The sequence below is a fragment of the Neodiprion pinetum genome, chromosome 2 (assembly GCF_021155775.2).
Source record: "Neodiprion pinetum isolate iyNeoPine1 chromosome 2, iyNeoPine1.2, whole genome shotgun sequence".
NCBI lineage: Eukaryota > Metazoa > Arthropoda > Insecta > Hymenoptera > Diprionidae > Neodiprion > Neodiprion pinetum.
The window spans coordinates 34918736-34940213 of record NC_060233.1 but is presented as its reverse complement, the minus strand read 5'-3'; the positions used below and the strand labels follow the sequence as shown (position 1 = coordinate 34940213).

Sequence of the window (21478 nt, the reverse complement as noted above, 5' to 3'; positions counted from 1 at the left end):
GTAAATGTTTTCACATGGTTCCGTTTCATTTGAATTTCTTGTTCAATTTTTCACAATGTTATTTATGTTTTGCCACTGAGTCCCGCAGTTCAAAATATCAAGAGTGCACACGCTTTGTTTTGATGTTTGTTACATTGAGTGGTGGTCGGGCTTATTTCCAAAACCTCTGTTCAGGCGATACTGCGTTTAGTGTTGAATAAAAATGTGCAATGAAAGTGTTTGTACATCACCATTTTATCTTATTATTGTTACCATGCTGGTGATGAACAGAAAATTATAAATAATGTGAAATTGCCTAAAATTTATTCTCAGCCTGAAATAGATGTGTTTGCTATTTGAATTGAGTTCAAAAATAACATGGACTAGACCCATCATTTTTTAGTGTACAAAATTGCAGTGCGTACAAACCAATAGATGAAATAACGCAAACCAAGTAAGAACAAGCTAGACCATAAGTCTGATCGCGATTTAATTTTCATACTGCATTACAGCAAGTGCGAATTCGTGGTCCGACCGACTGGATAATGAGGATAGAATCATTATCCTCATCTGATTCAAGAACTGAACGTTGAGAAGTGATCAATAGTTTCTATACTTACAAATAACGTGTGAGATCCTCAACGTCCACCAGCATTGAATCCTGTTCCATGTGCAAATCATCTCGCCTAAGCAATCCTTCCACAAGCGCCTCATTCAGAGCAGCTATACGTGCGTGTAAATCATTGGCAACCACTTGGAGTTGTGCAACGTTAAGCTCCGTTAACAACACTCGAGACAACCTACGTCGCTCATCTCCCAGCTGAACGCCAACCTTATGTGATGAAATAAGTTGGTGAGATTTTTTCTTGCTTTTGTGTGCGATTTATGAAACTCAAATAAAAACGTAAATTTCTGGTTCAAACATCCCGATGCGGTATTCAGATAAGCATTGAAAAATCCCAATAACTAAATTTGATATGATTCCTTGACTCTGGAGGCTTATATTATTAAAATTTTGTGACAAAAAAATTTTATAAGTTTATGTAAATTATGTAGTGGCACTACAAAATTTTTTACCTTTTCAAGACTAGATCGGACCATTTCTGTTATCGGACTTTGTTTGAGTCTTTGTCTTTCTACTTCCATTTGCATGTGAGCCATCTCCTTTGCTTGGGCCAGTGCCATTCTGGCTTCAGTTTGTAATCTTGCTTGTCTTGCAAAAAAGTCAGCTTCGTCGACTGGCGCAGTTGCGTCGACTCTCAATGGTGGAAGACTCAGTACTTGTGGTCGAGTAACCGGCGCTCGTATTTCCGATGATATGGGACCAGGAGTTGTGTCAGCTTCCGAAACTGGCGATTCTGTATCCGAAGATGTGTCATTCATAAAGCAAATCTGAAGATTCATTCCTAGAAAAATCAAATTGCGAATAACTTAACACTGGTTTTCATTTTTCTTTTTTTTTTTGAAAAATATATGTTGACCTTCATTCTGAGCTACTGTAAAAACGGGGACGCTTTAAGAAAAAATTTCAGGCAATTTCGAAAGTATTCTGATTACTTCAGAAAGAGCGTAGAAGTATATCAGAATCTAACAGTTCATAAATATTATACCGTAAAACTATTAGTAAATTTGGTTGAATTATACGTAAATTACTCTGTAAGGTTTCTATCAAAAATCTGAACTTCTTTTCTGTTAAAAAGAAAACATTTTCAGAGGCTTTTTAGAAATTGGAGAAAAGTTTTAAATTGATGTTTCTATCAGTGTATCCGCATTATTACTATTATAATTTGAGCTGACATTTTCGTTCATGGTATCTCAGTAATAAATGTTCTCAGTTGTACATTATTTGGTACTGGATTCCTGAAACCATTAATTTTCTTTTTTCATTCAATTCCTGATACTGACCACTCTGAAGGCGTGACTGCAAGCTGGGCTTGCGGCCTCGTTCAGATCTGAGATCTTCAGCATCCGGTCCCATGGCCAACCGCCTTCTGATTTCCTCTCTATCATTTCTTCGCTAGAAGTAAAATTGCACAAAAATATTTTGTACACTTATTTGCAATAACTGTTTATAATTTGTCTGTTTTTTTTTTTTTATAAGTTTCTCACTCAATCGAACCTGGGGGGAAACGAATGGATTTCCTTGGACGAGCCTATCGAAACGTGCAACGAGATCTTCCTTATCTCTGTCTTTGGGGTCAGGATTTCGGCCAGCTGCTACCGCCTGTACGACTTCGGCGACTCGCTCGTCTTCCTGAATTATGTACATCAAGTCTGAGATGTCGTCGATCATGTTTTAAACGTTAAATACGATATTCAACTAATTCAGGCATTAAATTATGCCTTTGACACAATTTATCAGGATTTACTCATTGACTGCGGCCCGAAATTTTACCACACACTGCGTAGAAACGATACAATTAAATAAGAATACGTACACGCATAGGTACAATCTCTAATATTCTTTCCTTCTTTTTCGCTATCCTTTAATCGATTGGGTTGAACTTAGTAAGATAGTGCAAGTTTTTGTTTACACATTTTTTTTGTTTAACGTTTATCTCTAATTAGTAACATTTTGAAACTGTAGCCAATTAATCGTATTATCTAAGAACAATAATTTGTTTTACAAATCATTACGTATCGCTGCTCACACATATTTACCCATCATTTTACAGGTTAAATTTCATGATTAAATCGGTCCAATGAAAACATAAAAGTACCTAATTTTCATGTAATTATTAGCAATGTATTCATTGGTTGGATATCGGCAAGATAGACGGTTGAAAAATAATATAGGTTCGTTTACGATCCGCACATTTCGTTTAATAATTTCGAATAACCTCAGTGCACCATTTTTTGACAGCCATGAAAAATAGCGGGTGCTTTTTGTCGTCCGCTATGAAGATGAACCCAGGAACGGACAGATTAGACAGAGGGTGAACCATACCGACCTTATCCCTAAATAAAAACAAAAGAGTACGAAGTACGGAAGAAAACAAATGAATGGGGGGAGGGGGGATCGCAATGTATTTGCACCGTGTAACGTACGATTGTCATTTGTCTGAGAGTTGTCAGTTTCAATGGTTTGAATTGAAGAAGGAAGATTAATATGGGTATAAGCGGTGCGTTGACTGAAGATATAATGCTTCAGTCAATGACCGACCGGTGAGACAAAATTCACGTTCAATGTTATGATTAACGAGCACTGGTGTTTAAGTGAGATATCCGACTGATCGACAGTTGTCTCACGTTTGTGCATGTCGCGTCATTTTCGATTTCATTTGAAGTAAAACTTCTTTTCTCTGATAGCAACAGACTTTTGTTTTTTCGGACGTGCAGTGAAGTGAGTTGACTACGCGAGTTGATGTGATTCGAAGAGGCTGAAGTTGGTAACGTTAACGTAACGAAGCCACTGTAACAAATGATCACTGTGCAATTTCCGAATGACTTTCAAGAAGTTAGCCTTTCAAAATACGTGGAAGTATGTTTTGTATATCATGGTTTACTAAATTTAAAACGAACCTGAAGATGCGAAGTAACGATTTCTCCGAAACGTGCATCATTACATGCAGTAACGTTACTAAACTTCGTCTTCGTGTAAAATACACAGGTGTCAGTTCACTTAACTACGCAATTGTGTATAATAACAACCCACTCGAGGAATATAATGTAATTCCTGCTTTTTTTTCTATTTTGAGCATTCATTGCGTTTCTATTATTTATTTATTATTAGTCGATGACGCGAAATCAGAATTCCCGCAGAGTGTTGAAAACTCTTTTTTCATTTTTCTGATAACAAAAATTATTTCCCACAAATTATCGTTATAATCGTAATTAGTACATTTTCGATAGCTATCCGTTCTATAAACCAGTCGGAAAAAGGAAAGAAAAGCTTTCTAAATAAATTTTTAAAGCGTAAGTTTTCATCCGACCAGCAGTCCTAAATTACGATGATGCATGCCTGACATTCGTAAGATAAATGATCGTCAACACGTGACTTTAATAATTAACTGGGAAACTAAATGGATAAATCAAATCAAGGAATAGATTGAGTATTAATGGCTGTAATGACTGTAATGAAATCGGTTTAATGTGTTAATTTTTGTAGCTAAATTCTTTGCTATTACAATATAATATTATGTACAAATATCTATGTGATATGCATGAATGAATTACTTACAAGATCAAACTCTTTGATGTCATAATACGTGAACGTATACAAGTCTGCAACAAATCGCGAATCTTTTTTATAATGTCTTCGGGATTCAAGGGTAGTTCCCATATTTAATCAGGTGAAAATTATTTATGTTATAGTATAAACAATAATCCAGTCTGTTAAAGTATTTTACGATTATACGATCAGCGATCACTTGAGTCGTAAGACAGTATCGTTAATATTACTATTATTATTGTTGTTATTATTGGTATTAGACGCAGGCTAATTTCATAACAAATAATCAATTCAGTATTCAATCCCAGCGTGTCGTAGCAAAGATAATCACCGTGATTACAAGTATATATGTATATTACAGATCGCGATCCTAGTCTTCGAGAGAGTAAAAAAACGGACCTGCCACTAACTCGGGGAAGACTAGACTGGCGGAGGATCGTTCTTTAAAGGTAAGAAATGTCCCCACAACTTCTTTCTTGGAGTAAAATACGCTTCTAAACTGGATAGTGAAAGTCTACAAAGGAACTCGTTGAGCCTGCGTCAGGCTCTGTGTCTACTGCACCGTGCAATTTACACGTGTACATGTATACAACAGTGTGTGTGAGTATACAGGCGAGAGTAATTTGATTTAATTTCGAGAGGGTTCCTCATGTACCTGTTTCAGTACAAGTACCTAGCGAAGAAGAAACGCGGAATTTATACACCGAGGTTTTAATATCTTCGAACACCGCGAATGTATGAATTATTCGACTATCGTGAGAAGTAAGAGCTGCTTTATTTTTTGCCGCAGAGTTAAAAGCGGGGTTTCTTCTTTTTCTCTCCAGAACTGTGTTAACATCAGCTCTAACTTTCCTCAAGCGTATTGCAATAATTCTGCCTCATGTCCCTGTTTAAAGTTTTTAATAATATTAAGCGAACTTGAGATTGATTTAATCACGATTATAGGCTTACTATAATTTTTATTATACGTGTTGTTTTCTAACTATGCAGCGTCGGCTACGTCAATATAGGTATACCTATAGTGAAATATATTTGTACAGCGATCATTACTCGTGATTTTAACGGTTGGTTAATCATGTGCCAATTGTAATGCTGAATCACCGTCAGTATTATTCTTCATCTCCGTTTCCCGTCCTCAATTTTCAACTACGATCGATATGATACATGCATTTTAAATAGATATCAAAGAGATCACCGGTCCGTTGAAGTACTTTCGGACATGATAAATATTTGTTCGATTTTTTATATTATCTTGTAAGTTCACCGCAGGGTATGAAAGTTTATAATCGACACATATTATTTGAAACACGTGCTCCACACTTTTTTACTGCTACTTTTTCTTAGCGCACTCTTACCTTGTCTATGTACCTATAAAATGCGGAGATACGATTTCAGTTTATTTCGGTACTTTCAAATTGTGACGGACGCGCTATCGCAAATGATTTTGGCCTTCTGATTCATAGTTATATATATTGTGGAAAATGTCGATCGGGGTGGGGTAGAAATTCCGAATTTGAAAAGATACGAAAGCGCCAAATTTCGAATTATATGGTAGCGAAACTTGAAGTAAGGAAATCAAACTTTTACGAAACAACAAAGTTTCGAATGGTCGGAAACCCGACGGCTCAAAGTTCCGAAAATTCAAGTCACGATAGAGCAAAATTCCGAAAAATAAGATTTCGACGGCGTATAATTCCGAAAATTAAAATATACTCACAGAGTATAGTTCACTCATCGATTGGGTGTAAAAAATCAGAAAAACTAAAAATACTTTTCACTTTCGGAACTTTGACTTGTCGGACTTGGAGCGTCGGGTTTCGGACCATTCGAAACTTTGATGTTTCGTCAAAATTTGATTTCTTTGCTTTAAGTTTCGTCACCAAAGAATTCGAAATTTGACGCTTTCGTAACTTTTCAAATTCGGAATTTCAAACCAACCCCGATCGACGTTTTCCACAATATTAATAACAGTTACGTATAATTTTCACCAAACATAAAGCTTCTACATGGTTATTTAATATAGGTTGTGTAAAGCTATATTGAGTTTGAATCGATTCTCTTACATTAATACTCCAATTGAAAGTGTTACCAAAGAAAAGAAAAGAAAAAAAAATGGGTAAAAATCAAACATCCACTTCGAGATCGTGTCCATACAGCAATTCAAGTGGTCAGTTTTGTAATTTATATTAACAATGACAATACAACGCAACGGCTATCACGTGTATACTGATATAATCGAGTGAAAATGTACAACGTATTGATACGAATGCAGATCAATAAGAAAGAAACGTCTAACCTCAGTATAGTACATTGGTGCCTTCATCAGAAATTGATAAAGGGGGTCATTTTCGTCGATTAATTCCATCATCATTGTCATATCGACGTTTGAATGTCTCAAGAATTACGTAAAACTTGGTAACAAACATTGACGATTATATTTACGAACTGCCAGATATCATCTATCCGTGCATAATTTATATCGATACGTATATGCGGTGTGCAGATGAGGAGAAATCGCACATATTATACATGATCTATAGTATGAATAAATTCAATTGCGATCTAGATCAGTCCAACCGCTATTACATCCCAACACTGTCACCAACACGCACTACTTACAATCACAAAACTTTTCCACTTGTCGCTTCGTAAGACTGTTTAGCAGTTACAGTTTTATAAATTTGTTCAACCTGCAATTGACCCCGACTGTATTCGAATCGGTAAAGATCGGTGCCTGTTAATCATAGTTTGTATCAGGAACGGACAAACATAGCAAAGATAAGAAAACCGTCACTTAGAGATTTGAAACTGCAGATGTTGGTCGACGGGATATCTTCAAGCTGCCGGTCTAGTGTATCAATTTACGGATACTTTATACGTATGTACAGGTTTACCTGCACCTACAGCAACGTATGACTAAATCACTATTGACCAACTTGTACCGATTGAATTAAATCGAATGCAAGTTTTATGTCAGATTTACAGCAGTTTGGGGTACTTGACACCGTAATATTATTGTTTCATTCCGTCAATACCGCGGCCTGACGCTCCTACGCGACATGCGAAGGCACCGGTCTATATTATACTCTTATCAGTTACCTGTACTCGTTACGTTCCCACACAAACAGTGCCGCTCTAAAGACCGTAAGAACCCACAGGCATCCAAATGGTACAAAATATTTGTCCAAAATTTTTAGTTTTCGTTGTACCATTTGATTAATTCTCTCTTGTGCGTTTCAACTTTTCTTATTCATTGTTAGAGACGTTTTGTAACGTCGTTAGAACTTTATTCGATGTGTTATACGCGAAAAGCCATTCCTCTTGACTATGGTAAAAAAAAAGTGTGTGTTTGTTCAGAATCACGTATTTTTTTAATAAAAAGTTTTTTCCCGAAAGCCTTTCCAATTTCGGGGAAAATTCAACTCAGCTTCGGTTCTTCTTTGAGCTTTAGCGGAAACTTATTAAAGTGAATTAAAAAACGTTGTAAATGCCTGAAACGATAAATTGAAGAAACAAAACTGAGAAAACTGAGTAACCGTTTTTCCTTCACTGCATTGTTATTTATCGCTTCGATTCGTCTGTGGATTTTTTTCCTTTTAAATTACACATACAGCATTTCTCAATTCTCCACTTCAGGTTTTGACTTTCAGATTCTGAACCACCTCGAGGCACGATTGAATAATTATGAATCATAATACCGATCCTCATTTTATCCGATTTCAGAAGCGATTGTAAAGTTCGTTTTATCTAACGGGGTGTCCGTTGGGCCCTTGGTGATAGACGGTACTGCGGGTTGTGCGGGAGGTTATAGCCCGCGATTTAATATTGCATATCAGTACCCGCGGTAGCAGCGCCAGTTTCGATATCTGAGAACTGGAACACGGGCGGGCTGTCGCCTGTTTTTAAAGTAAAATTAATTCTGATTCGCCGACACAGTTTCGACAGGCTCCGTTCGAGTTGTTTAAAGCAACGAGGTAAAAGCAACAAAAAATCAGTGGGAAACCGAGACAATATTTCAGCAAGGATTATAAGACAAGGATTCAATCTTCGATTTAACTGTAATTTAAGAAATTCGTATACGGCATGTATAAACGATATATCGTGTAAATAATAAACTGAGGATATATTTTAAATCAATTATACAAAATTTTGCATAAAAATAAAAAAAAATTGGCTACAGTAGCGGTATAGTTTTCTCTCTCGTATTTCACTTCTGAAACTGCACACTGATTCAACAATTAATTATAATTCTGTCACGACATACCTGAGACGTAGTTTTTCCGATCGTGATACCGGAAAGATCTAAATCCTTAGGTCGTATGGCGGGTCGGTGTCTAGACATTACCGGATGCATTTCTTTGCTCGTACCACGGTTGTCGCTCTGCGATAAAACTCGTTACCAAAAATGGACGAAAAATGGTGCACGTTTCGTTGAATAAAACTGCCGCTTAGTCGATCTTCGGAAATGATACGTGTTGAATTTCAAATCGTCGATCCATCAACGTCAAACGAACGGACAAGAAGGATACGCTCGATAGCGTACGCAATGGAAGAATTCAAAGTAGCAATTGGAGTATGTAACTTCTACCGGCGTACTTGTACAAAACGTTTACGCAGCGATGCGTCATTTGACCGTTGAATCAAATCGTCGGAATACCGGCACTATCGCCATATGATGCACAAGGAAAACAGTCGCTTTACACATTCGTGAGTGGAAGAACCTCGAACACAAGTAGAGCCATCGTTCTTCGCAATCATCCCCGAGTGTCAGAGTTTATCAATTTGTACGTAATGCGTATTTGGCACGAGCGCGATATTATATTTGCATATCCGTGAATCTTCGTCGATGCAAATTCGATTATGAACAGATGTATTTTATTTGTCATACATATTTATTCGTAATGATTTCATTACTTACGACTGAATTTCTATTGTTACAATGTTATCGTTGATGCGGTGTAACCGCGATTGCGTTATACTTAGCGCCGGATGTATATCCACGTATTTCCTTTGGCTTTGTAACGTTAAGTGATAAACGCACTATTGACGTCAATTGAGGACAAAAATCTTTCTTTTTTTAAATTATGGAAGTTTGAAACGTACGTGCAGGGACCTTCTTTACTTATCTTTTAAGCGTAAAACGACCCGATCTACTTTTTCCTGATGCACGATATTGTAGGTAAACGCGCGATTCAACGTACGTATAATTGTACGAGCTTTCTGTTGGTCAAATAAAAAAAAAAAATAGTTTCTCTGATCCGGAACTTGAGTTGTTTGAAAAAATATTTGCAAAATTAGCGGATAGAAAAGATGGAATTAGTGTAGATCTCGCGTGAAACGCGATTATTGAAAAACAATTTTTCGCGCGTATAACAATATTATACTCGATTCGTAGACGCGCGTATACGTATGTCAATTAGTCGCGTTGCCGTAACAGGCGGCTTCTGAACTTATGATTAGTTGTATACAGTAGGGTACTGAATACGTTTAACAGCTGTTACGCAGTGACGATGACGTATTATTAATTAATAACGCGGAAAGGCGCGGCTGCTGGTTAACCTCGGCCGAAACCTGGACCCCGACTGAATCTTCTCAGCAAGGTTCCGGAGTCTGTGGAGACGTCTCTGGTCCAGGAGCAGATATGAGTTAGAAGTGGGTACTCGACGTAATCGCGATCGACGCCTCCGCCTCCGCGTGCATCAATATCGCGGTGCGGCCGACTCGGAACTCGAAATTGCGGTCGTAAGTATACCGAATATACCTGGGGCGTTACACGCCAACTCACTAAACGGTTGACTCTGACATTTTTTTAATTTTACCAACGATTTTTCGTACGTTAGTACGATATCTGAAGAGCTTGGAAAAAAAATTTCGAATTTTTTTAATAACTCGTCATTACCCTGTGTGTGTTTTAAACCTATCTCAAAAACACTCAAATTGTATGTATGAAACAAGAAAAAAATCATCTTGTTTCCGAAGCGAACCATTTTCACGCAAGATTCAGAGTGGGACCTCGTTTTTTTTTTATTTTTGTACTTATTAAAAATCTATTATAACACATACCGCATCTACGGTTTGATTGCTGCTTTTTTTTTTTTTTTTATTACTTCTCCGGTTATAAAATACACTCACGATTTGCTTCAAAATTTTTAATAGTAGATTTGTAACAGGTATGATAATACAACAAACGGTTATAAAAATTTTTAAAGATGATTTTAAAAACATTAGAAAAGAACGAGGTCCCACTTTGAATCTTGCATAAAAATCACTGATTTCGGAAACCAAATGTTTTTCTTTCTTGTTTCATAAAAATCAATTTGGATATTTTTCGGATGGGTTTAAAAAATCATAGGGTAAACACGAATGATTAAAAACGGTCGAGAAATTTTTTTCGAAGCTTCCCACGGGTCGCTCTAACGTAGAAAAAATTTTTAGTGAAATTGAAAAATATCATGGTCAACCGTTTACTGAGTTGGCGTGGAATGCCTCACCTATACAGTACACGTGCATGTACGAGACGCTCCAGATGCATCGGGAATTCCGATAACGGGAATAAAGGGGATAACAAATCCTCGACAGGAGATATGAAAGAAGCGTGCAACCCTGCAGTGACACTGACACTGCCGGATGCTGCGAGGAAGATACTCGCGACTGCCGGGTACATTATACAGGTATTATTATAGGTATATGAGTACCTGTAAGGCGATGGCTTCCATTCGGTCAAAGCGCATGCGGCCCCCGATTAGGACCGACGAATCTGTGCCGACCCTTTTGGAATTGTGGGGCAACCCGGCCATAAAAACTAAGTACCTCGGTTTTATGTGCTACCACGCAGGGATTTTTTCAAGGTATCTTTTATACGCGCACGTATAAGAACAGATGTTTTGTGATATTGATATATGATATCGTTGTATTGAAATATTTTATTGATCTTTTTAACGTTGGGTGCAGATTCAAAAAAGTTTTGCAAATCTTTTTCACTCGTATATATGTATATATATAAAATTACAAATTTCTTTATCAGGATAGATTCAATTGACAAGCAAATTCCCCTTATTGCATCGAAAGAAAATAAAACAAGGCAGATACAATTGAGCCGATCTCCGTATCAAGAAAACGTGAAGCTCGTGGTTTCTCAATTAGGTAGTACTTTGTTACAGGCAGAAGTTGGTCACGGTAATTGCTAACCCCAGGTCGTTTTGAGTGAGAAAACTGAAAAATTTTTGTTTTTACATCTGCATAATGTGATTTTTTCACTCACCCTGCGTTCCTCTTCACGCGCAGCTCGCAGGTGAGACTCAATGGCGTCCAAATCTATCTTTGGCATTGCCGTCTCAATGTTGTAGACATCGAAACCTCCTGTAAATGGGAATGAAAATAAAGTAAACTTGAAGGAAAAGGAAAATAGGAAAAAATACGTTTAGAGGAGCTCCATGATTCGACAGTAAATTTCTGAAATAAATTTTGCTTGATAGGAAAGAAAATGAAAGATATAGGTGAAGGATTTTTCAATCAAAACTATTAATGCAAATTGTCTAATCATTCTACTTATATTTAATTCAGTCGTAAAATTTGAACGCTGCAACAATAAATGAATTTCAGCGACTTTAGCAGCGCTGAACAATCCACAGAATAAACGAGGGATATTTCAGCTCTCCGTTTTACCGGTGACTTAATCATGCTGATGTAGATAAAACAATGATCTTCAGAATAAAAAAGGAATATTTCAGCTCTCCGTTTTACCGGCGATTTAATCATGCCGACGTTGATAAAACAGAAAAGTTCGACGTTTAGAGGCGCGTGAAGTTGAACGGAATTAATTACTTAATGTGCGGTGGGGTAATTTCGTTTCTCTATGACTGATCGTGAAATTTTAACCGTCACTCCGGAGAAAATTGGGTAATTTAGAGCGACCTACTTTCTGCACGCATCGTGAGTTTTAGGCCTCGGACGAAGTATCACAAACATGCAGGGGTGTGTTTTATTTGCTACAAAAGTTGCAGGAGAGAATGAGGGAAATTGAATTTCAGCCGAGTTCAATATTCAGGGCCAACTTATAAACGCGCAGCTCATAATTCAGCAACCGTTTTCGATGTCGTATTCAAATATTGAAGACTTGTAGAAAACCACAACACTCACTTTACATCAACTTTTCAAGAGTTTACGGACATTCCAAGCTCACCTGGACCACCGACGTCGGGATCAGCTCGACGTTTGTCGGGTCGTCTCTGGGGTTGATTAGCGTGATTTTGCTGCCGCCTCCTCGCCTGGTTCCTGGCCATTTTCTCCTTCTTCCTGGCGTCGATCGGCGTCTCGGGAAGATCCCTGTCGATCAGCTTGTTCGTGTCCTCCCTCGGGACGAGATTGTCTTTTATGAGATTATTGTCTCCGCCAAGGGCGACTCGGCAGGGCGGCGATATCTCGACGGAATCCATGAGGACGACGTCCGGCACCGGCTGAACGTATTTCTCGAGATCGACACCGATGTCTCGCCCGATGCTGGAGAGCAGGTCGATCTCTTCTAGCTTCGTGTACGGCGTCAAGTCCGAATAGCTTTCCGAGTCTGTGTTCGTTTCCGAGTCGTCGTTTTGACCACCGTTACGCAAATTAGGCGCTGTTGCCGGGTGATTTCCTATCTTGGAACAATCGGGTAGAGGCAATTTCTTTGCCTCTCTTATCAGATCGATGTATTCGACCGTCGCCTCTTCTTGCTGGTGGGAAACGGAGAATCATTAAATGGCGACAAAAAATTGAATCGAGAGTAAGAAGTTTGTTGGGTGCGAAAATCGATATACTATCTATTAATCTCATTACGAGATATTCGTACATCGAATTATTATATACCAGATTAGAAAATTATGGTATTATATAAACTAGAGCTTGGATATCGATGCTTCATTTCAAATCGCATAAAAGTTGTTAAAAATCTAGTACCTGAGTTCGATTTATTTCACACTAAATATGACGGCTGATTTTATTCAGAAAACTATTTTCTACAGATTGACTCAAGCATTGTTTTTTCATCACGTTACACCGACATTGATTAAGATCAAAAAATAGCAATGTTAAATTGATTTCTGAAAGAAAAAAAATCTGCTTCGGTGACTTTTGTAGAAAATGATAATCTGAATAAAATGAAACATATTAGAAGAAAATTGAACAAATTTAACGGCTTCTCAACCATTTTGCAGCGATTCGAAACGAAGCATTGATATGTAAACTTTTGTTTACAATTTCGTTGGTATCTATTTTTACCACGCTTTTTACAATATTTTGAAAAAGATCTCCGCAGCTCGTGAATGAAATAATACGACAACAACTTAACGTACGACCATCGCGTCACAAAATTAACGAAAAGAATAGATTCTTGGCCAACCAATCTCCTACAAACTGCAATTTCGCGTTACAGTCTTTGAAAAATCAAATTATATTACCTCTCCGACTTCGCTGGATTTTCCGGAGTCAGGTATCTGTTCGATTTCCGGAAATTGGAGAGTTTCTTTGACAGCGGTTGTAAGCTCTACAACTTCGACTTCGACGGCTAGCTCGCGGGCTTTTCTTTCTACGACGACAGCCTCGCAAAGATCGGATGTTGGCTGATCTACCGTGTCGGCAAGCCCTTCGCTCGGCTCCAAATCAGTTTGATGCGTCTCCGCTTCGATTACGGAGTTAACGTTCACTTCCGGTACCAGTGAGACGACTTGGCCAGAACGCGAGACCTCGACACTCTTTACGTAATTTATGCACTTTACCGAGGACGGGAGGGCCGATTCGTAGAGTGAATTTACTGTCTGGAAAACCAAATTTCCACATAGTGCTAATTAATTATTAACCTTCTTTGAATCAGACGCGGTTCGGACAGAAAATGTTCACGCTTCCTAATTCTAAATAAAGGATTGTAGCTGCAGCTTTGCGGATTAGATAATTGATTAACTCACAGAACACTGTTTTCAAAATATAATCTGGAATTAATCGGCATGGTTGTATAGTTGCAATTTTGTTTCGCAGTATCTGTTCAGAAATTGTCGATTGATGTGTTGGGTAGACAGTTAATCGTTGACGAGAATACAAATTTGAACTTTTCGTTTGTTGAAGTTTGGACATGCTGATTGTTAGCGTCAGTAGGAGTGGAAAGGAATGTTTCTCAATGGTAAAATTTTGTTCACTCATTGAGACTGGTTGAGGATAGAAAGTGGGAGGATTGTTTAACAGGTTGGATTGGTCAAGAAAATGTGGGAGGGATGTAAGGGGCAAGTTTGTCATAAATTTTGGATTCGGAGAAGAGGTGATCAGGGGATAGTTTTTACGGTTATCTTTGAACGCGATAGATACAATAGATGAAAAAGTGCTGCAAACTCACACATGGAGTGTAATGATTATGGCCATTTATTGAAATCTGACAAATGTGCTCGTGTGTTTCTTTTTCTCTTACTGTTAATTGAACCCAAGAAATGCTCAGCGAGTTTGATACTCACGTGAATATTGAACTTGGGCTTCTCGTAAATGAACTTCCGGTCGGATTGTTGCCCCTGAAGATGATTAACGCTACCTCCGATCAAGTTCTCGTCGGTATTATTATTGTACTGGTTATTGTTGAGGTTGCAAGTGAGTTTCGAGACTTCGTAAGCCTCGAGCTCGTCCTCCGTGAGGTCTGTGTCGGAAAGCAGGGAGGTCGCGAGGTGTTGAAATCCGGGATAATTCGGGTTGACGATACCTCTGCAACGCGTCGGCAGATTTCCTTCCTCCGACCAATCCGACCACTCGGAAGGAGTCAATTCGTGGGATGAATCCTCGACGGAGTTACGCCCTGTAATTTTATAGAAATGAAACGTAGCGGGACGGTCGAAAAAGGAACCTCCGCTGCGACTGACTGTGTAAAGTCACACTTGGACACGGATAAATTGTTAATTAATTTAATTAGTTTAACGATCGCGTCGCCGTCACTCGGCTAGCTGGTTGCGTAATACCGAATCATAACGCTGAGCCGATTAATCACGCGAGGCGACGTTGGCGGACGCGAATTCGGCAACTTTTTACCATTGTGATCAGAAAAGACTTCATTTAAAAATTTATACGGGTAAAATCGACGCGGAATCAACGACGAAATAATCGGACACAGATTTTTGACGGTTCATCCTACCTTCGTAGTCGGCCAAACTCTCGGCAGAGCTGCTCTGGTAAAGCCTTGATGCCGTCAAATTGTTGTTAATATTGTTCCGCCCATTGGAATGATTCACCGTGACATTATTCGAGATATTCTGAACTCCGACGTTTTGCGCAGCCGGCCACGTGCCGCCCTCCTGTGACGATCTCAACTCCTGAAATTCTTGCAAGCTGAACGCGGTCGTTCTGTCGTTACAGTTTTCTATCTCCTCGGAATTCGACGAGGCGCTTATCTCGCTTTGTTGAAGCTGACTGCAAGATTAAAAGTACGAAATTTGAAACAAGATCACAATTTTTTACCTAAAACAGACTCGACAAAAATCCTGATCATGGGTTGCATTCGCTCGTTCCAACTGTCAATTCCAACATATTGCAGGTACCTACTCGGTGAAAGAAAATTAAAACATCAATCGTTCGAAAGTGCAATGTTGCTTGGAAAAGGATTCTTTAACGGTGTGTTAGAATTAGAGAAATAGATGCATACCTTCAGGGTGTGAAATGAATTTCCTACTTACTTATTGTTCAATCCTTGATGCATGGGCAACGATACGACAGAATCCTTTAACCGCATTGCGAAATTGCTCTGTAACAGAAATAAAAAACAAGAATCAGAGGTGACAATGAAACATTTTTCATACTTTAGCGACACACGTCACTGCAGTGAAAAACAAACGACGCGATAAAATATTCACAAGATGGGTATGTGTACAAACGCGACTACGACGCAGATCGAAACCGTACCATCGTCAGGCGATCTTCCGTAATAAAAAACAATTTAAAAACTGTTTTAGAGGTATAAAAAAATCAGCGCAGAAAACCCGACTTCCTCTTCCCGCAGCGTTTTCCTCTTCCTTAAAATAATCACCCTCGTAGAATCGGAGCCGAAAGGGAGCAACGCTAGTTCGGCGTGTCTTGACGTTGGAATTCCATTCGAACGGGGTAGTTTTCGATCGGAATAATACCACCCGGAGTTTTTACGGCTAGTCGAGATAAATTCGCGAAGAGGGGGAGGGGGGCGGGGGGATTCGGGGCGAATAAATCGCGGTAAAATTAAGGAGAGAACGACTCTGTTTGACACTTACCCACCATCTTCGGTCCAAAGGTCGCGCGCGCACAACCCGACTGTTCCCGGCAGCTTATCGACCTCCAACCAACACCCTGGACGCTAGCCAAAGGCGCCGGAACCGGAGGGCGAGGGATGCGAGGACGGGGGGTGGGGGAGCAGGAAAGGGGGAAGTTGCGCGTGTGGATGAGCCCCGCAGAACTCTTTTCGAGAGTCAAGAGTCAATCTCAAAGAACACCCTAACGACGGGTACGCGCCGAATAATTGATACGCGAGGAGGACTCGGAGGAGAACGAGGAACGGAACGAGGTAAGAGGTCCTTGCGGAAGCTGCTGCGTGCTGACGGCGGAAGGGTTGAACAGACCTGCACCACCCCACCCTCCCCCCTACCGCCGTTTCTCTGTCCCGTTCCTTTTTCAGCAGAGGGATAATTGCGAAAAGAGTAAGAAAAAAAGAAATAAACACTAACGGCTGCCAGGGATAATAGCAGCTTGTGCGTGTTACGTACCCCGTGGTGGAGGTTCCACCAGCCTTGGAAGAATATGGGACGGAAAGCTTTCGCGGATCGATACAAACTTCTGTACCCGCGTGACGTCAAGCACACAGTGTGTGGGAGGAATTCTTCGAGGGTCGCAGAATGACGGTGGATTCCGGGGGGGGGGGGGGGGGGGGGGGCTGCACCGATGGGGAAGACGCGGTGCAGGGTGGTCAAGAATTTGATTAATAAAAGGGGGCCAGGAATTCGGCTGAAGAAATTGCCGGTATGCGATGTATATTTGCGAACCGATTGTTTGGAAAAATTTGGAGATATGTTTGTAATGGGGATTGGTGTTGACGGTGATGAACGAAGATAACAGACATTTCTTTTTACTTTACAAAAAGAAAGAGCCGGGAAATTTGTCAGGATATACGCAGGTTCGAGTCCCGATGTATGTACATACTGTACACGTTGTAGAAGCGAGCGGCTGTGGTCGCTACAGATTATTATTATTATTATAACGAGGTTGCGGGATTGCAAAAACAGATAATAGAATTCACTTGCATGGAATGTTTGGTAGGATACATGTATCAATTCGTTTCATTTGAATCTATAAGAATGATCGTAAAGGTGTATGAAAGAACCGGTTGATGGTATCGAGTGATAATGGTACATAGATGATTTTGAACTCTTTGGTTCACCGTTCCGCATATTTATTCGAGGCATGGTATGTACAAAATTATTCACCTGAATTAGCACATCATTGATTAAACGGCACTTGTAAAATATGCGCGTCACTGTCGCGTGTTACGATTGGTTTCGAAGTGCGTGACGTAGTCGAGGTCATTTGACCGGTTGAACGACACAAATGTATACACAACCTTCACGAACTCGATCCCGCAACTTTGAAATTTGAATATTTCCATGCCTGGCAGACTCGCAAACCATTCTTCTCGGGTTTATCGTATCACATGCATGCATTGTACCTTATAAATATCGTGTACTACGATCTCATTTCAGAAAGGTCCATGAATCACTGTGATAGCGTAAATCGCTGAATTAAGTGGTTAAGCTTGTTTAACACGTTTTTATGAAGCCGTAGTGAAATATTTTTGTGTGCATAATTATGTTTGGAATTATCGATTTCCCAGAGGGTTAAGCCGGTGGTCTGCGATCGCGAAATATCCACACATATATTCTCACTTATCCGGCAGTTTGAACAATTTTAGTGATTATTTTCGAATAAGTACAATTTTCAGATCATCAAAAATAAATCATTGCAATGTGTGCAAAATCTCGGGTGTTTTGAAAATCGCAACTCAAAAAATAGACCTTTATTAATTGCTGTGGTCGGTAAAAAAACAGTTCCATGATAATTTCCTGACACCATCACGACAAACATTCGTTTCTACAGAATTGAAAAACAGTCTTGTTCGTTTCAAGGTTCAAATCGGTTACGAAAAAACGTTACAGATGTGGTAAGGAACGTATTATAGGCGCAAAAATAATTTGAGATGTTAAAAATTTGTCGTTCAATTTATCCTTACGCATTACGCAGTCTCGTCGATACTCTTCGCCCATTCGGGGGAAGTTCCTACGTACCGTGGGGAAAAAAAAGCGCGCCGCTCACCTTGGGGAAGGTCAATATATTCAAAATGGCGTCGGGGGTGCTCCAAGGCCGGAGCACGGTGAAATTCTGTAAGGTCGTCGAAGATCATGAATCAGGTTTACCGGATTCAAAATCAGCCGGAAAACAGGAAAAAATTGGAACTGACGTATGTTCGAGTGTTCAAAGACCGGCAGCCCTGAAGGGCGATAATCTATAATGTAGAAATTCCATTCACCAGCTTTCACGTCGCGACCTCATTTGCGGAAATTTATTACCCCTCCTGACCTTTCCTGAGGAGAATCTAGTCCTGCGCAAAATTAATGCCTTGCCTTTGCTGGCGTGGTAAATATACGGATATACCTATCATGCATGCATATGTAATCACAGGGTTGGTAGGTGATATAAGTCACATTTCGCAATGTCTGTCCCTTGCCGAGCCAATTTCTTTCACTGCATTTCAACCACCATTGACTATGTGTGAACATTTTATTGTTGCCAGTTGTAAGTATATTGTAAAGACAAACAAAAAATATGGGATGCAAGTGAATCGGCTTAGTTTTTCGAACCGGTCAAAATAGCGTAGATCGAAATTTTGCAAGACCCTTGAACCCAAAGATGTTTGCGGTATAATTTCAATTAGCATGACTGTTGTAAACTCACTTTTTGAAATTCACTTATCGTTGAGTTTTACCGCTAATAGCTCTGTAATTAACAAGTCTGTAATTCCTATAATTATCAGAGGCTACACAGCACTTTTTTCCCCAATCGTGACACACCTCACCCTCTGAAAACGAATGTGGCTTCAGCCAATTACGTAATACGAGAGTAGGTACAGTACATGTACGTGGTTCTAGTTAGCGTGCAAGTATATCAGCGCACACATAACTAATAATAAAAGTGATTATTACTACATCGATATAAGCGAATAACGAGTGGGACAAATTTTTTCTACCACGCCAGTTCAGCCGCAGAGCTTTTATTTCTTCCGTGCTCATTAGTCCCTTATGATTAGCGTTCCCCAAATGTTATATTTTAGGGATTTATCGCTTCGGATGAGTATTATTCCAGGGTTCGGGACGGGGAGCCCCGACGTCGCGACGCTGAAGTCATTGATCGTGGGAGCGACAGGAGCGGCTAAACGAGGGGGCGGAATGCGTTAGTTATACCTTTTCTAAAAAGACATTCCTAGTTTGAGTTCCAAAACTGTAAAACGCTGAGGGCGCACATTAGGCTTCGTGCACAAGGCGCGAGGGCTGCCAACTCACGATCGCTATAAAGTATAAAGAACACGTGTACCTTTTACGTTGTTTTACCAACTTTATTATAAGTTTATGTCTGTGACATTCTGATGTGCTTATGCAACCAGGTTTTAATTCGTGGCATTTCGTCATGCGATATTGCATAAGTGTTTTGGAAAATATACATAAAATTGAATAAAGACGTAGAGAAGTAATGTCGATCTATATTTTTGTCTGCGAATGTACACACTATATGATCTTACTAATTGACAGTTAACGAGATTGCGCAGTCAAAAATCATTACTTGTTTCCTTTAATAATGAAAGAAAAAAGGCTCAAATTACAAACAAGAGCTTAGATATCGATTATATATTTAAAATCGCTTTAAAACGGTAAAAAATTGAGCAGTCTCTGCCAATTTCACTCTGCGATGAGTCATTTTACTCAGAAGATTGTTCTTTAATATTGCACTGGTATTGAGTTTCACCAACGAATAGCAGTACTGAATCGACTGTATAGAGAAAAAAAAATTTGGAGTGGTAAATTTGTGAAAATCAATTTTCCAAACGAAATGAGCTGTCGCGGAGTGAAATTGAACATTTTCACTAAATTTTTTACCGTTTTTAAACAGCTGAGAATAAAAAACTTATATTTGTCATTCTTAGGTTATAATTTTGGTCTTTTTGCTTCGCATTTCTTGAGCAAATACCGTAGCTTAAAAATGTATTAATTTGATAAACACTCGACGTGCAACCATCTCGTGACAAATTGCCAAAAAAGTATTGATTCTCAACTGTACTCAACTACCTCAAGCCAGCTAAGTATAACTTTTCGACGGATGCTTGAAGAAAAGAACCCGAAAAAGATGGTGGTGGGCCGCAGTGTCTCTTATACTTTTATACGGCACTGTATCGGCTTCGGATAATTGATCGGTTGAAAGATGAGTGCAAATGGAAGACGAGCAATTTGAATGAATGAAGGAAATCAGACCACAAAACGAATTTTCGGCTCATGCAATATTACAATTAAGGGAGAAGAAAAAACTAGATCCGCGTAACTATGTGCACCACATGTTTTCTTACATAGCAAAAATATGGCAATTCCGTATTTCCAAAGATAGAAACATCGTCGGTGTTCTTAAAATATCAGTGGTAGTGATATATGATTATGCTAAAAAAAATTCTGCAACTGGGAGCTAAAACTACGATATCCGGTTTATGTCACCAGGCAATTTTCTACCAACGATTCAAGAACATACCTCCTAGTATATTCTATAAACCCACGTTGTGCACACGTTGCACGCAGATTGAAAATCAATTGGATATATTCACCTGTGTGAAATCTGTTCGAAACTAAATTGTAATGTAAAAGCATAGGAGTGACAATGAATAGGAAAAGAATCGTTTAAATTTTATCCACTTACCCTAATGTTCCGGTTCTATCTTTGACTCGTTCCGACGAAATGAAGAAAAAGTAAAAAGAAAGCACCAGATTCCGTGCGGAATTAACACGCTCGCCGCATACCAAGGATGAAGAATAACACGGGAACGGCTTGACTGTATACGCGTAACGATTTAGACGTGGGACGCTATTGTATTACTAATGCATAGACCGGTCGTTTGATTATTAAACTTTACTCTCAGAGGGGTTCTAAATTCACGCCTTTCCAGGATACACACTGTGTCCGGTCCTCCGAATTTCGCTCCCCTTGACGTATTTTCTCGCAAACCCCGGCGACTCGTGAATTTAATGCGCTTGCGCGTCGCACCCGTTTTTC

General features: G+C 39.3%; 1 protein-coding gene and 1 long non-coding RNA gene across 9 annotated transcripts in view; one reads left to right on the top strand and one right to left on the bottom strand.

Moving 5' to 3' along the window:
- Schip1 (Schwannomin interacting protein 1) overlaps window positions 1-21478 on the bottom strand; it is a 24020-nt gene extending 2542 nt beyond the window's left edge. The window contains exons 1-11 of one of the 8 annotated variants that reach the window (XM_046612569.2): window positions 21125-21478; window positions 15829-15896; window positions 15291-15565; window positions 14626-14957; window positions 13585-13941; window positions 12333-12861; window positions 11412-11509; window positions 2099-2233; window positions 1885-1996; window positions 1057-1385; window positions 600-811 (exon numbers count right to left, since the gene is read on the bottom strand). In XM_046612569.2, coding sequence (XP_046468525.1) covers window positions 600-811; window positions 1057-1385; window positions 1885-1996; window positions 2099-2233; window positions 11412-11509; window positions 12333-12861; window positions 13585-13941; window positions 14626-14957; window positions 15291-15565; window positions 15829-15884 — 2435 coding nt within the window. In that variant the 5' untranslated portion in view covers window positions 15885-15896; window positions 21125-21478. The other 7 variants (XM_046612570.2, XM_046612571.2, XM_046612568.2 and 4 more) reach the window with 7 other exon arrangements.
- On the top strand, window positions 3012-16570 carry LOC124212499 (uncharacterized). The gene is made up of 3 exons (XR_011176364.1): window positions 3012-3460; window positions 4512-4599; window positions 16416-16570. It is a non-coding gene; the product is annotated as an uncharacterized lncRNA (long non-coding RNA).